The sequence below is a fragment of the Callithrix jacchus genome, chromosome 9 (genome assembly GCF_049354715.1).
Source record: "Callithrix jacchus isolate 240 chromosome 9, calJac240_pri, whole genome shotgun sequence".
In the NCBI taxonomy this organism is placed as follows: Eukaryota; Metazoa; Chordata; class Mammalia; order Primates; family Cebidae; genus Callithrix; species Callithrix jacchus.
Window position 1 is genome coordinate 98,385,686 of NC_133510.1, and position 17,112 is coordinate 98,402,797.

The 17,112-nt window shown below is 37.3% G+C and overlaps 1 protein-coding gene, 1 long non-coding RNA gene, 1 other non-coding gene and 1 pseudogene across 11 annotated transcripts in view; 2 read left to right on the forward strand and 2 right to left on the reverse strand.

The window, feature by feature from the left end:
• VEZT (vezatin, adherens junctions transmembrane protein) overlaps positions 1 to 17,112 on the forward strand; it is a 79,818-nt gene that overhangs the window by 53,679 nt on the left and 9,027 nt on the right. For all 9 annotated transcript variants that reach the window (XM_078337083.1, XM_078337081.1, XM_078337084.1 and 6 more), the window contains 3 exons: positions 1,540 to 1,687; positions 10,002 to 10,333; positions 13,553 to 13,746. In XM_078337083.1, coding sequence (XP_078193209.1) covers positions 1,540 to 1,687; positions 10,002 to 10,333; positions 13,553 to 13,746 — 674 coding nt within the window. The remainder of the gene's footprint in view (positions 1 to 1,539; positions 1,688 to 10,001; positions 10,334 to 13,552; positions 13,747 to 17,112) is intronic.
• LOC128928596 (uncharacterized) overlaps positions 2,894 to 17,112 on the reverse strand; it is a 57,537-nt gene continuing 43,318 nt past the window's right edge. Inside the window, exon 2 of the long non-coding RNA XR_008473929.2 lies at positions 2,894 to 2,989. This is a non-coding gene — a long non-coding RNA (uncharacterized LOC128928596). The remainder of the gene's footprint in view (positions 2,990 to 17,112) is intronic.
• On the reverse strand, positions 11,954 to 12,855 carry LOC108593264 (chromobox protein homolog 3 pseudogene; annotated as a pseudogene).
• On the forward strand, positions 16,191 to 16,297 carry LOC118144612 (U6 spliceosomal RNA). Its single transcript, XR_004729377.1, has one exon. It is a non-coding gene; the product is annotated as a U6 spliceosomal RNA (small nuclear RNA).

Here is a 17,112-nt window from a genome sequence, read left to right on the forward strand (position 1 = left end):
CTGTGGATCTCCAAATTATATTAAGTGAAAAAAAGCTGCAAAGTGCATGGATCGGTATTTATTGTATCCTTCAAGTTGTGCATAAAAGGGACTGTGTATTTATACAGTGATAAATGTGTATGTTTGTTTACATGCATGTATATATACCTACATATCTCCAGATACACATTTATATTTGAATTTGCTTTTATGTATGTATGTATAAAAAATCTTAGAAGGTACTGGTAACAGGAGTTGCCTTTCCATTTGGAAAAGTGGAACTACATGGTTAAGGAATAGAGGCAGAAAGTCGTTTTTGCTGTAGCCCTTAATACCTTGTGATTTTTGAATTGTGTGAATATATTACCTATTCAAAAACAAAGTGAATGTAAAATTTTTTAGCTACCAGTTCCAGATGGTTTTAAAGTTTTAAAAAATTTCAGACTATAGAAAAAACTAGAAAGTTTCTCTGTATCATTTTACTTATAAAAATACTATAATCTCAATACCAAATCATGTTATATTACAAAGAATAAAAACCAGTTTAATATTCTTTGTATTTAATAATACAAAGAATACAGACCAGTCTCACAAATGGGGATACAAAGTATTTAAATAGAATATTTATAAATTTAATATTGGTTTGTATCAAAAGATTATTGTAGTATAACCAAATAGGAATATGCTAGAAATGCAAGGACGGTTCACCATCAAGAATTATATGGATGTAATTATTTAGAAAAACAATTAAAGGGAAAAATCATTGTTGATTTTGAAGTGTTTGTAAGGAGGAGGGCAGAGGAAACCTAACAGCAGTCTACAGAACAGGCCTAGTGCGACTTATATCAGTCAGTGTATTTCAAAGAACATTCAACTAATGATGTCCTGCAGTATGCAGACTGAGAAGAAAAGAGTATTTGCTATAGCATAGTGAGGGCCCTGAACTGTGACATAATAAAGTGCACAATACACCTTCAAAAGGCAGGTGTCAAAAATAACAGGGCCAGGCTCAATGACTCATGCCTGTAATCCCAGCACTATGGGAGACCAAGGCTGGTTTATCACTTGAGGCCAGGAGTTCGAGACCAGCCTGGCCAACATGGCAAAACACCATCTCTACAAAAAATATAAAAATTAGCTGGGTGTGGTGGCACATGCCTGTAATCCCAGCTACTCAGGAGGCTGAGACATGAGAATTGCTTGAACGTGAGAGGCAGAGGTTGCAGTGAGCCACTGGTGCCACTGCACTCCAGCCTGGGTGACAAAGCAAGACTCCATCTCAGATAAATAAACAAATAAATACCACTTTAACACTTTGAAGAGTTAAACTTTTAATATTTTAGGCATTAAAAATTGTATTCACAAGTATTCTCTCTAAGATATCTGAGGTGTTATGTTAATATATTGGATATTTAAAATTAATTTTTATTTAAAAACTGCCATAAATCTCCTCATGCAAAATTTCAGAATACAGAATAATAAATGTGATCTAGGACAATTTCACTGTATCTTTTATGCTTTCATGAAAAGGCTTTGTTGATTGCCTTAACCTAATTTAACCTACCCCCTGAACTCTGAGAGTGACAATGTAACCAACTACATCTGTGTGGTGCCTTTTAAGGAACTGGGACTTGGACTTAGTGAGGAGCAGATTTCAGAAGAGGAAGCGCATAACTTTACAGATGGCTTCAGCCTGCCTGCATTGAAGGTAATCCATTGTGGAAGGGAAGGGCTGAAGAAAAGATATGCACTTGGATTGTGTCTGTGCTTTCTAAATATGAATGCTGCACTTGTTCCCCTCATTGTTTGCTGCACACCATCATCATAAATGCCCTGGTGATGGTTATAACACTGTCTTTAAGAGCCAAGAGCATCATAAATATCGGAAGAGGAGATCCATATATTTTGATGTCCAAATACTTAAAATGCTTAATATATAAGAAATCCTTAGAGTTTGGAGATAAGTTAATTTACTTTAATTGGAGACCAATATGAGTGATTTTATAACTAGCCATTTGTTGCAACAAACATGGATATCTCTGAAATTCTTAAGATTTTTTTTCATACATTAAAAGCCACACGAAAGATTACATTTAGCTACATAAAAATTAAACTTTTGGGCCGGCCTGGTGACTCACACCTGTTATCCCAGCACTTTGGGAAGCCAAGGCAGGTGGATCATCTGGGGTCAGGAATTTGAGACAGACCAGCCTGGCCAACATGGTGAAACCCCATCTCTAACAAAAATACAAAACATTAGCTGGGTGTGGTGGCAGACACCTGTAATCCCAACTACTTGGGAGGTTGAGGCAGGAGAACCCGGGAGGCAGAGGTTGCAGTGAGCTGAGACCACACCATTGTATTCCAGCATGGGTGACAAGAACAATACTCCATCTCAAAAAAAAAAAGAAATTAAACTTTTGACTTCAAATAATAAATACTTTACATGCAAACAAGCTAAAAAAAAATTGCAATGATTTATTTACTTGTTTGTTTGTTTTTTTTTGAGACTGAGTCTCACTCTGTCACCCAGGCTAGAATGCAATGGCGTGATCTCGGCTCACTGCAACCTCCGCTTCCTGGGTTCAGGAGATTCTCCTGCCTCAGCCTCCTGAGTAGCTGGGATTACAGGCACCTACCACCATGCCTGGCTAATTTTTTGTATTTTTAATAGAGATGGGGTTTCACCATGTTGGCCAGGATGGTTTCGAACTCCTGACCTCGGGTGATCTGCCCGCCTCACCCTCCCAAAGTGCTGGAATTACAGGCATGAGACACCGTGCCCAGCCACAATGATTTATAACAAAGGGTTTTAATTATTTATGTATACAGAGCACTCTATAAGGTATCTGAGACCTGTAGAAGATAAGTCAGGTGCATGAACTAACAATTCACAAAAAACAGAAACGCAGGCTAGTCCCAGGGAGGTTGTATTTTACAACAAATTGATCACAACCAGTTAATAGACTTCTTTGTTCCTTCTTCACTCCCGCTGCTTCATTTGACTAGCCTAAAAAGAAAAAGAAGAAATACAAATGGCCAATAAATATGATAAAATGTTTCATCTTAGTAATGAAAGAACACAAATAAAAATAATAAGCTGACCATTTTGCCAAGGATATTGAAAGTTGTTAATTTCATGATCATTGAAGATTCAGGGAGACCTCACACACCAGTGGTGAAAGTATAAACTGGTTCATTTTAGCGGCGAATACCAATCTTCATGCAAGTGTGTAAGCAAAATTGCTTTATTCTGGTGTTTTATTTTGCCCTTACAGATTTCTCTCAGAAAATAACCAAAAATATACCCAAAGTATGTTCATGACAATACTATAGCAGCCAACACTGGAACCAAATTGAAAGTTCAATAATATGGAATTTGTAATGATTTGTGTTATATACATGTAATGAACTGTTTTAGAGTTAATATTAGAAAAATATTGATGAAAAATAATAGCACAGAAAAAAGTTAAAGCTAATTATAAAAGCATTGTATGAAGTGCTTCCAGTAGGTGTTTTTTTGTTTGTTTTTCTTTCTCTTTTTCTTTTTTCTTTCTTTTTTTTTTTGAGATAGGATCTCACTCCGTCACCCAGGCTGGAGTACCATGCCTCAATCATAGTTCACTGCAGCCTCAGCCTCCCTGGGCTCTGTGATCCTCCTACCTCAGCCTCCGAAGTAGCTGGGATTACAGGCACATGCCATCACACCCAGCTAATTTTTGTATTTTTTGTAGAGACAGGGTTTTGCCATGTTGCCTAGACTAGTCTCAAACTCCTGAGGTCAAACGATTTGCCCATCAGCCTCCCAAATTGTTGGGATGACAGGCATGAGCCACCATGCCTAGCCTCCAGTAGTATTTTTTTAAGACATTGATCCAAGTGTCTGAAGTTCCTTTTTAGTATTTAGTAAGCTCTCCTTAGACGTTTCTTTGTTTTTAGTCTTTAAAACTTCCCTTGATACCATGAAAGGGTATAGTGCACATATTGTTGATAGCATTTATCAAGATCCATTTTGTTTTGAAACTGTATTGACTTCCATATATTTTACATTTTCTAAATCAACATAAAAGTTTTGATTATCTTGTTTGTTTTCTTTTTTGTTATTTAAAATGTGCTTTGACTTACTCCTACTCTCATTCTAACCCATCTCAATAAATGGTTTCCAGCTTAAACTAGAAACCTGGGCACCATCTTTCTTATCCCTCTTTTTGCCCACTCACATCCAGTCTATCAGCAGGTTCTTATGTCACTTCTACCTTGAAAATGTATTTTAAACCTTTCCACTTTTTTCTGTATCCCTGCCTCACCACCCTAGTCCCAGCCACCATCATTTCTTCCTTAGGCTGCTGCAGTACTTTCCTCAGTTCTCTCAAGTTATTTGTTTCAGAATGCAATTTGACATGTAAAGAGCCTTTTAATGATTTATCCTTTGAATTTGTCATTTCCCTTCTGCAAACTGCAGGGAATTATTCTAAACATAGTCAAGCTTTATATACCAAGTTGCTTATTCACTTTGTGTTTATAATAGTGCACAATGAAACACTGCCTGAAAGTTCAACAATAGAAGAATGCTGCATGAGTCATGCTAAAGCCACATGGTAAACCATTGGGTAGCAGCTACAGCTTGCTTGTGAAAATTCTATAAAAATTTGGAGAGGCCGGGCACGGTGGCTCAAGCTTGTTATCCCAGCACTTTGGGAGGCCGAGGTGGGTGGATTACGAGGTCAAGAGATCGAGAGCATCCTGGTCAACATGGTGAAACCCCATCTCTACTAAAAATACAAAAAATTAGCTGGGTACGGTGGCGCATGCCTGTAATCCCAGCTACTCAGGAGGCTGAGGCAGGAGAATTGCCTGAACCCAGGAGGCGGAGGTTGCGGTGAGCCGAGATCGCACCATTGCACTCCAGCCTGGGTAACAAGAGTGAAACTCCGTCTCAAAAAAAAAAGAAAAAGAGAGAGAGAGAGAGAATACCAAGATATTAATAGCTACTCTTTGCGGTGGTCAGACTATGGATAATTTCACTCCCTTTCACATTCAATATCCTGATCATGCTTTATTCTTTAAGGAAAATAAAGATTTTTTTCAAAGTACAATTTAAGAGATTCTCAATGTGGAAAATTGAGCACACCTTTGTGTATATTTTAGCCCTGACTGACAAGTCATTTGCCCTTGAATAAGTTATCCTTTGAACTTATCTTACCTGTGAAAAGGAGTTACCATCCTGCCTTATAAGGTGTTAGATTAAATGAGAAGACATATTAAATAGAATAGGGCTTGTCATATAATGGGAACTCCCAAATGGTGATAGTTGTTCTTTAAAAAGGACTTGGAGAAACAATTACAGTATTTCATTTCCTTGTAAATTACTTTTTGTTAATTCATCAAGATGCCTTGGAAATTTTTTTGTTTCTTTCCGCTGTTGATATACTGGTTTTAAAAGTGTATTAAAGCCTGAATTGTACTCTAGCTTAAGTATAAGCAGCAAAGAGAAGTTGTGGACCCTGTGGAGTCAGATTTTCCAGGTTTCACTCTAGTGCCATCATTTGACTTCTGATGTGGTCCTGGGCAAACCATTGTTTCTGTGTTTATTAAAATCGGTTAATTGCAATGCTTGCCTCCAAAGGACTAGATGTTTGTCAGTTCAACACCTGGTGTAGAATAAGCAATTAATAAATATTGGTTGATTTTTAAAATTATATTTGATATAACCTGCTCTGAAATGTGAGACTTGTTCTCTATTGATGTCTCCCTACCCTACCTTCTAACAATGATGGTTATAGCTAGATTCTTTTTGCTCACTCCCAGTGTTTTACAAATCAAACTATAATGGTATTTTTATATTTCTTTTATTTTTACATGTAACTAACCTGTAACCAAACTCAATAATTGTGTTGCAGTTACCACGTTTATGAGGCTCTGAAAAGAGCCTTATCTTGAGGAGCTCTATAGACTTTTCCAACTGTCGAAAACCCCAGTAATGTTCAAAAACTGTGTATTGCCCCCTTCTGTAGTTGCCACTATATAGTTACTCAGATAAGGAATTTCAAAATGGATTTTGTAAGTCAAATTTTTAAAAGTGAAAGACATTTTTACAGCTTTATAAATACATCAGAGCTTCAGGGCTTTTTGTTTTCCTATATTATCTTCATTGTTCCCTCTAAAGAAATACATTTTGGATTTATTTTTTATTGTTGACAGTCAAAGGAAATGCTCACTGGAACATTTCAAATTTCAAATTTTCAGTTTGGAATGCTCAACCTTAATGTGTAATGCAAATATTCCAAAATCTGAAATATTTCCTGAGGCACGTATTGCACCTTTGGAAAGAAAAGCAACCTCCGAATTGTAGCCTGAGGAGACATGAATAAAATACAGGTTAGATATTCCTTATCCAAAATGCTTGAGACTAGAAGTGTTTCAGATTCTGGAATATTTGCATTACGCATTGAGGTTGAGCATCCCTAATCCAAAAATTTGAAATTTGAAATGCTCCAGTGAGCATTTGTTGTTGCTCAAAAAGTTTCAAATTTTGGAGCATTTGGGAATTCAATTCAAATTTTGAGGTTAGGGATACTTAATCAGTCCCTAGCATGGAGTCCTTATCCCTCTTTTTTCCTTTTTAACTAGTTTTTTAAATTTATAAAGTCATGTATTTCCTGATTTAGAAAAATAAATGCATACATTGTAAAATACTTTAAATCAAAATTTTCTGTTTGCCTATAGGCTATGGCTATCTCTTTATCCAGAGCAGCTTCCCTTATCTAAAGAACAAAAAGGAGGCTCAAGCCTGTAATCCCAACACTTTGGGAGGCCGAGGCGAGTGGATCACGAGGTCAAGAGATCGAGACCATCCTGGTCAACATGGTGAAACCCCGTCTCTACTAAAGATACAAAAAATTAGCTGGGCATGGTGGCACATGCCTGTAATCCCAGCTGCTCGGGAGGCTCCGGCAGGAGAATTGCCTGAACCCAGGAGGTGGAGATTGCGGTGAGCCGAGATCGCGCCATTGCACCCCAGCCTGGGTAACAAGAGCGAAACTCCGTCTCAAAAAAAAAAAAGAGAGAGAGATGGAGACCATCCTGGCCAACATGGTGAAACCCCGTCTCTACTAAAAATACAAAAAAAAAAATTAGCTGGGCCTGGTGGCGTGTGCCTGTAGTCCCAGCTACCTGGGAGGCTGAGGCAGAAGAATTGCTTGAACCTGGGAGGCGGGGGTTGCAGTGATCCGAGATGGTGCCACTGCACTCCAGCCTGGTGCCTGGTGACAGAGCGAGACTCTATCTCAAAAAAAAAAAAAAAAAAACAGGAAAAAAAATACACATTTCTGAGTTCTGGTTTAAGTGGTTAATGGGATGGTGATTGGATAATAAATTAGTCTTTAGAGACAGGGTCTTGCTCAGTCACGCAGCTGGTATGTACTGTGGTGCAATCATGGCTCACTGTAACCCTAAACTCCTGGGCTCAAACAGTCCTCCCTCCTTAGCCTCCCAAGTTGCTGAGACCTCATATAAGTGCCACCATCCTGGCTAATTTTTAAGCAAATATTTTGTAGAGATGGGGCTCTCACTGTGTTTCCCAGACTAGTCTCCCATCTCCTAGTCTCAAGCAATTCTCCCACCTTAGCCTCCTAAAGTGCTGGGATTACAGGTGGGAACCACTGCACCTGGCCTAAATAAGTCTTTTTAAAAGTTGCAGTAAGCTGTACCAACTTGATGCTTTCAGTTATCTTGACCCAACATGCTGGAATCATCCTTGTTAGCTGTTTTGTTTTTTTTTTTTCTCTAAATACCAATCAGTCAAGAGATTGTGTTGGTTCTACTTTCACAATGTATCCAAAGTCCATCTGCTGCTCAGCTTCCACCACTAGCCACTGTGGTCTCATTAATGCTTACCCGGATTATGGCAGTAACTTCCTTACTGGTTTCTCCACTTCTACTCTCACTTTCCTATAATCTCTCAACACAGCAGCCATTATGGGTCTGTTCATGCATAAATCAGGTTATGTCACCCTTCTGCTCAGAACCCTTCAGTTGCTCCCCGTTGCTTATCTGGCCCCACCCGTACTGATCTTCTTGCTGTTCCACAGATGTGCCCTGTGTCCTCCTACCACAGTACTTTGCACTTGACTTCCTGCTCCTTAGAACTTTCTTCCTTGATGGTCTCATGGCTCACTTGCTTTAGATGACACTTATAGAGTCCTCCCTGGCCACCCCTTTCTCCTCTCTTCTTCTCTCTTTCTCCCCCTCTCTCATATGTGTATACACACACACACACATACACACACACACACACACAAACACACTCCTTGCTGTTCTCCTTCTTTGCTCTATTTTTCCCATCAACCAAGAGACACTATCTTTCTTTTTCTTCCTGGACCATCAATACTGGAAAAGGGAAATTCGATCTTTTACTTGTAGATTATTATCTATGCCCCTATACTTGAATATAAGCTCCATCAGAGTGGGGACTCTCTTTATTTTTGCTCACTGCTATATATCTGCACCTAGAACAGTGCCTGGCACATTGTGGGTGCTCGAGAAATTATTTCTGAATGAATGAATAAAGGATAAAGAAAATCATTGTAATCATAAAATTTAATAGTTAGATTAGAAGACTTGCAAGTAAACCTATTCGTATTCAAGAATCCCTTATGTAGCAACTAGGAACTTTGGCCTTACTTAAAAAAAAAAAAGTTAATGGTAAAACAGATTTACATGAAATTGTCTTAATTCATTATTGGCATAATTTTAAAATTTATTTAATAAAACCATCTAAATTATGTCTATTTTCATGGTTGTGAATAATTGGAATCTAAATTAAAGTGGTTTCATCCTCTTTTTATTGCCCGCTATCTCTTGTTTCAGACTACATTGTTTGTCATGCATTTGTTTCAGAGATATTGTCCTCATCTTGAATAGAACTATATCTGGAGAAATCCTTTGCTACCAGAATTCAGCATGTATCTCAGGAATGGGCCTATGAACATACTTAGACTGTATTTAAAAGGACTTTATCCTGGGCAACATACTGAGATCCCATCTCTAAAACTTAAAAATTAGCTGAGTAAGATGATACATGCCTATGGTTCTAGCTACTCAGGGGGCTGAGGCAGGAGGATCACTTGAGCCCAGGAGTTTGACATTGCAGTAAGCTATGATAGTGCCATTGCACTCTAGCCTGGGCAACAGAGCAAGACTCTATCACAAAAATAAATTAATTAATTAAAATATAGGTTTTGCAGTTTCTCATGTCGGACATTAAATTCTGGAGTATTTAACTGACTTTTTTTTTAGATGGAGTCTTGCTTTGTCACCCAGGCTGGAGTGCAGTAGTACCATCTCAGCTCACTGTAATGTCTACCTCCCAAGTTCAAATGATTTTCCTGCCTCAGCCTCCTGAGTAGCTGAGACTGCAGGCACACACCATCTTGTCTGGCTACTTTTTGTATTTTTAGTGGAGACGCAGTTTCACCATGTTGGCCAGGCTGGTCTCGAACTCCTGATCCCAAGTGATTCACTTGCCTTTGCCTCCCAAAGTGCTGAGATTACAGGTGTGAGCCACCATGCCTGGCCCTGGACTGATTTTTATATTAATTTCTTAGCTAATTCATAAGGCAAGGTAATAGTCTTATTTTGAAACCCAAGCTTTTGATCCATTTCTTTGAAGAGAGATATATATATGTATATATATCTTCTCCACTAGTCCAACTGTCTTCTCCTATGTGAAATTTTTTTTTTAAATAATGAGTGAAGATTCACTTCTAATAATGTATCTCATTCCATCAATACTTCCCATCTGGAGCAGAACTGTACTAAGTTATATATTGGTGTTACCTGCTGTACTGGAATCATAAATTCCCACATGCTATATTTGATATCATTTTCTTGGCTAATCTTAAGGTAGTTCAAGCTCAGTTATATTTACTATTAAGGATAAAGTACAAATTTTATAGTTTTGAACATTGACCAATCTTTGTTATTGATCTAGTCCTTTCTTTTTTCTTTTTTCTTTCTTTTAGGTTTTGTTCCAACTCTGGGTGGCACAGAGTTCAGAGTTCTTCAGACGATTAACTCTATTACTTTCTACAGTCAATTCACCTCCTGGGCCCTTACTTACTCCAGCACTCCTGCCTCATCATATCTTATCTGATGTGACTCAAGGTCTACCTCATGCTCATTCTGCCTGTTTGGAAGAGCTTAAGCGCAGCTATGAGTTCTATCGGTACTTTGAAACTCAGCACCAGTCAGTACCACAGTATTTATCCAAAACTCAACAGAAGTCAAGAGAATTGAATAATGTTCACACAGCAGTACGCAGCTTGCAGCTCCATCTGAAAGCATTACTGAATGAGTAAGTTTAGAAATTATACAAAGAAAGGTCTTGGTAATTAACAGCCTTCATTTGTGTACCATTGTGGTGGTTGGCTTGTGTCCTAGCTAGAAAAAGAAAGAAAATTGAGACATGATCATGAAGAGTTTATAGCTACAAATATAGCAAAACCCAATAATTTATAAGTACTATAACTTGAGGACATTATTTTGTTTTTACTTTTCCTGAGTTCAACAGAAAACTTGGAAAGGTAGGCTAAAAGAAGGTATTGTTCATTTTCTTTGAGAGCTGAAATGGAGATGGTTATGAAGAATTAGTTTCTTTTAACTTTCTTAAGGTAGGGCTCTTAAACTGGAACCTGCAGTCTAATAGAAATATTCTTCCAATATTGGAACAGTGTGTTACAAGAGGCATTGTTATGTATAGTAGAAGAGTAACATATGGCTATTTTTTCTAAATAAATTATAGCAGATCTAGAAATTTTTTTGTAGCCTAGGGCAAGCTTTGTGGTCCCAGTTGAAGAGCAAAGTATAGAGCATAGAGTTTATTTTGTTCATTTCCTACCTTGCATGAAATTGTTGATAATCTACCTTCATTTCTAAATGTTTATGATCTACTTTGATATACCTTTATTAGTTGAAAATACTATTTTCACATATTTCTACATGGAAGTTTTCAAGTTTAAAAATGGGATCAAGGCATTTAATTAAATACAGTCATCTCCAGTGAAATTTTTCTCCAATAGTTAGTCATCATGCATGACTGGATCAAATGAATGGTTGGGTTCATGTTGTGTTGGTAATCAGGAAGGTCATAGGAATTTAAAGAGCTAAGATTGTAGTTAATGTACTTGACCCTGGGATATAAGGCAAGAAGCGGAATGAGGAAGGCAGCAATTAATTCTGTCAGATAAGAATGGGTCAAAAGGGGCCGGGCAAGGTGGCTCACGCCTATAATCCCAACACTTTCTCGCCTTTTGTATATAGGCTCAAATTTAATCCATCCTTCAATGCTACCTCAAAAATACCTCTTCCTTAGTTGTTCCCCATCTGTCTTTATAGTTGGTAGTAATTTTCCCTTCTTCTTAATTCTCATAACACTCTCTGTCTCTCTGTGGTATTATCCTTTTATGCCTATATTGAGCCCAGTTTTACATCTTACCAGCTTTGTGACTCTAGGCAAGTTTGCCCAACTTTCTGGGCCTAATTCCTTATCTATAAAATGGAAACAAAATTATAGTTCTAATTATTTATGATATTGTATTCTTTTTCTTTTCTGATAAAGGAAGCAACTACAGAAAGGTTTTATGTATTCAAAGTAACCAGTGGTATTGATGCCAAAAAAAAAAACAACAACAACAACAACTCTTCCAACACTCTTTTCAAAATGAACATATCAAACTTGATTTTCATTAGAATGTAGTTATTTTGTCACAGTAGTAAGTAAAAAATCCAAGAAACCACCCCCCTTTCGTTTGAGACGGAGTCTTACACTCTCTCTGTTGCCCAGGCTGGAGTGCAGTGGCGCAATCTTGGCTCCCTGCAACCTCTGTCTCCCAGGTTCAAGCAGTTCTCCTGCCTCAGCCTCCTGAGTAGCTGGGATTGCAGGCACATGCCACCACACCCAGCTAATTTTTATATTTTTGTAGAGACAGGATTTCACCATTTGGGCCAGGCTGATCTCGAACTACTGACCTCAAGCTATCCACCTGCCTCGGCCTCCCAAAGTGCTGAGATTACAGGTGTGCACCACCACGCCCAACCACAAATTTTTATATACACACACACACACACACACACACACACACACACATGCATCCATATATGTGTATGTGTGTACACACACACACACAGACACACAGTGTTAACAATAATTGAGCTTCATCTTCTGGACAAAAATGCCAAGTTAGTCTTTCTTAATAAAAAAAAAAGCAATTATAATTTGAGGACACTTCATATTTGCCTCTTTTGCCAGCACCAAGTCCGCCTCATCTGAATCATCCCATTAGATGACAAACGTCAATTCTTCACTGCCATCTGTGGCACCAATTATTCTTTCAGGATCAAGACCTCTAGCAAATCCTCTTGATCTGTCAGCAGCATCTCTTTTCTTCTTTGATTTGCTGTCATCAGATTCATTGTCAGATAAAGATTTTCTTTTTATACCATCTTTTTCTTTACCAGCTTTTTGAGAACTAAGAAATGCTTCAATTAACTCTGGACAATCTAAATTTTCTTCAGGTTCCCAAGTATTGTCAGCATCTGTAAATCCCTTCCACTTCAGGAAATATTCAATTTTCTCATTCCCTACACATCAATCTAGTACATTTTCCACCACAAATTCTTCAGGCTCTAGCTCTTCAGCTTTTTTACCTTTCCATTCTGTTTCTTTCCCATTTTGTGCAATGTAGTTTTATTGGAGGCCATTTTTTATTGCAGACCTGAAGAGCTATTATTCCCTGCCTCCAAGCTGCTCCAGGTGGTGGGTCTGTGGTGTCTCCAGTCTTTAATATCACCAGCTCGAGCCACACCCAAGCGGGGAGGACGCCAAAGAGTTGCACTCTAGGCCATTGTTGGCAGGCTCAGTAGGGGGTGGGTGGAGTAGGGAGTGAGGGGTCCATATATTTTATTTACATATATGTGTAATATCACTTGTTATTTCTTATAAATAGAAGATGGGCTTAAATTATTTTTAAGCTCAAATGCCTAGTATATATGCAAGAAATTTTTGTTGAATAAATGTATCATATTCTTATAAGCTTTTAAAAAAATTGTGGTATATATAACAAAATTTATCATTTCATCATTTTTAAATGTACAGTTCAGTGGCATTAAGTATATACACATTGTTGTGCAGCCATTACCACTGTCTAACTCCAGAATGTTTTTCATCTTATAAGCTTTTTTTTTTTTTTAATTGAGATAGGGTTTCACTCTGTCCCCCAAGCTGGAGTGCAGTGGTGCTATCACAGCTCACTGCAACCACTACCTCCCAGACTCAATCAATCCTCCCACCTCAGCCTCAAGCACATGTTACCACACCTGGCAAATTTTTTGTATTTTTGGTAGGGACAGGGTTCCACCATGTTGCCCAAGCTGATTTTGAACTCCCAAGCTCAAGCCATCCATCTTGGCCTTCCAAAGTGCTAGGATTTAAATGTATTTTAAAATAAGCCTTATAAATTGTAAACTTTTTATTTCATATTATAGAAATCCGTTTCTGTTTTTCTTTGTGACTCAGGGTAATAATTCTTGAAGATGAACTTGAAAAGCTTGTTTGTACTAAAGAAACGCAGGAACTAGTGTCAGAGGCTTATCACATCCTAGAACAGAAATTAAAGTTGATTCAGCCCCATGTTCAAGCAAGCAACAATTGCTGGGAAGAGGCCATTTCTCAGGTCGACAAACTGCTACGAAGAAATACAGATAAAAAAGGTACCTGTGAGAAATTTCTTTGGCATATGCTTATCAGACATGCTTATTCCACTCTGGTAGGATTTTATTAGGTGGATTTCTTGTCTTCATGATGAAATTAGCTTCAAAATTTCTTAGTTTACTTTTTTTGTGTGTTGAATTTATATGTACAAAGTGACACTGAATACAATTATTGGCTCTCATTCTGTAAATAAAAAATGAATATGATTTGAAAGTTCAGTGAATCATATCTCTTTTTTAAAAAAGCTGAAATGAGAGAATAAATTTTGATAGTATTTTTCTATTATTAGAACTAAAAAAACTCTTTTTAGTTAGGATAATAAAAGAATGAGTTTGATAATCTGGGGCTAGGAACTTGAGTTTTTCTTTTAAAATAAAATTCTTACTTCAGTCATTCAAAAATAATATACAAATGGTATAATTAGTGACACTGCATATTTAGTACTAAAATCTAAATACATTGTGTCATTATTTAATGACAATATATCAGATTGCTTTGTGCTACTAGTAAAAAAAATATTCTTGAGATTTTCCATCAAACTGCTTTTATTGACTCAGATTTTATGCTTGTTTTTACCTCACTAATTTCATTTTTCGTGTTGGGCATATCAAATTTTGAAATTGTGCTGCAAACCAGTACCATATTTATCTCTTGGATCTTTATTATGATGTTACTCAGACTTAGGCATAGAATTTGCATTGCTGCTAAAGGTAATTAGTGCTTTACCATCCTGTTTTTTTTTTTTTTCGTTTACAGCTAAATTTGCAATAATTTCTTCAATGTCTTAAACAAGCTTGAACAAATCATTAGATAGTAAAAGTATTCACTTTCTCCTAAGGAAATATTAACATGTGAATTACTGATATACTACCCGTAGTTTTTCTTAATATCCCAAATGTAAACTGTAAATAATTTTTTCTCCAAAGGATAAATCTACCAAGAAATTCTAATATTTGCAAATACTTATGCACATTAAACTTTCTGATATGACATCAGAAGTTTATTCTATTCTACAAATAGAAATACTCAGAAGACCTTTGGTTGTTAAAAGATGTATCCTGGCGAGGCCCGGAGTAGCTGATTGCCCTCCTGCTCAAGAGTTTGAGGCTGCAGTGAGCTATGATTGGGCCACTGCTGCACTCCAGCCTAGGCAACAGAGTGAGACACTGTCTCTCAAAAAAAAAGAAAGAAAGATGCATCCCATTTACCCATTCTTTACCACACTCTGAGATGTTGAATCTTAGTCTATCATTTATCCATTATTGTGAACCATTACTCTGAAAACTGTCTCCACCTCACTGGGTAGGTAATTAAGATAAGCTATTTTCTAATTATTTTCTGTATGTGTGGCTTTTGCTCATAGATAATGATGTGTATTAAGACACAAATAGTTCATGAACTTTTCTCACTAAAACATTCACAGTGGCTATGACTACACAGGTTTAAATTAAAAATGTTCATTTGAATATTTTAAGAGGCAGGTACTTTAGCCATTATCTTTTTTTAAAAAAGGTCTTATTTTGAAATCATTTCAAACTTACAGAAAAGTTACAATAGTTGAAAGTATCCTTCATCCATATTCCCTAGTTGTTGACATTCAGCCACAATTCCCTTATCTTTCTATGTGTGTGTCTGTATGTGTGTATACTTTTTCGATGGTGATGTTACTCTTACCCATTTGAGAGTAAGTTGTAGACTTGAAGCCCCATTACCAGTAAATATTTCTGTATGCATTTTTGTAAAACAGGAACGTTCTTCTATATACCCACAGTACACCATCAAAATCAGAAAATGAACACCAACCATAGTATTGTCATTTTATCCACAGAACCCATTGAAATTTCCCTGATAGTCCCAATATTTTTAATATGTCTAGACCTAGACTGTGCATGATATTCAGTTGTCATGCTCTTTATTCTCCTTTGCCTCTTCCTTAAAGTCTTTCATGATAAATATTTTGTAAAGAAGTACTCTGAGGTTCTATAAATATGCTTTCTTCCTCAAAATTTTAACCATTATGAATACATATACCATATGACCCAGTAGTATCATTCCTATGTATTTAACCAAGAAATATAAAAATTTAGTGTTCACACAAAAGCCCACACATCAATATTTTGTTCATAAACTAAAAACTAGAAGCAGCTAGACATTGGGATGTGACTAAACTGTTACATCCATCCATACAATGAAATACTACTCAGCAACAAAAGAAAGTGAACTACCATTGCATCCAAAACGATGAATGAATCTCTGCTACATTATGCCAAGTGAAAGATGTCAGATTCAAACCACTACATACTATGTTATTCCACTTATGAGGCACGCTGAAGTTGGCAAAGGAACAGAAAACAGATGAGTAGTTGCAAGGAATTGGAGGTGGAGGGAGGAATGCCTTGTAAAACCTTTTAATGGAGAATGGCATTTAGAAATCAAGATTAGGGTGCTTGGTTTGACAGCACATGTATTAAAATTAGAATGACACAGAGAAAATTAACATGTCCTTTATGTAAGGATGACATGCAGATTCATGAATCATTTCATATTTTATGTTGAATTTTTTTTTTTTTTTTTGAGACAGAATGTCACTCTGTTGCCAGGCTGGAATGTAGTGGTACAATTTCTGCTCACTACAAACTCTGCCTCCCGGGTTCAAGTGATACTCCTGCCTCAGCCTCCCAAGTAGCTGGGACTACAGGCGCACACCACCACGCCCCACTAATTTTTGCATTTTTAATAGAGACGGGATTTCACCATGTTGGCTTGGTTGGTTTCAATCTCTTGACCTCATGATCCGTCCACCTTGGCCTCCCAAAGTGCTGGGATTATTGGTGTGAGCCACCGCACTCAGCTTATATAGATTTTATATAAATATATATGTATATACACACACATACATATATATACACATATATATCTATATATGTGTAAGCTTAGGAAATTATTGAGAATAATTTGGCATTACTTGAGATTGCCATAGAAAAAAAATCTCCAGTTAATAAGTTTTCCATTATTAAAAATATCACAGGCCAGGTACGGTGGTTCATGCCTATAATCTCAGCACTTTGGGAGGCCAAGGAGGGAGGATCACTTGAGCCCAGGAGTTTGAGACCAGCCGGGGCAACATGGCAAAACCCCATCTGTACAAAAAAAAAATTAACTGAGCACATTGGCTTATGTCTGTAGTCCCAGCCACTCAGGAGGCTGAGATGGAAGGATTGTTTGAGCTCAGGAGGTCGAGTCTGCAGTGAGCCATGATTGCACAACTGCAGTCCAGCGTGGGTGACACAGTGAGACCCTGTCTCAAAAATATATGTGTATGCACATTTGTATGTGTTTGTGTCAAGTTATTTTAAAACTCTTTA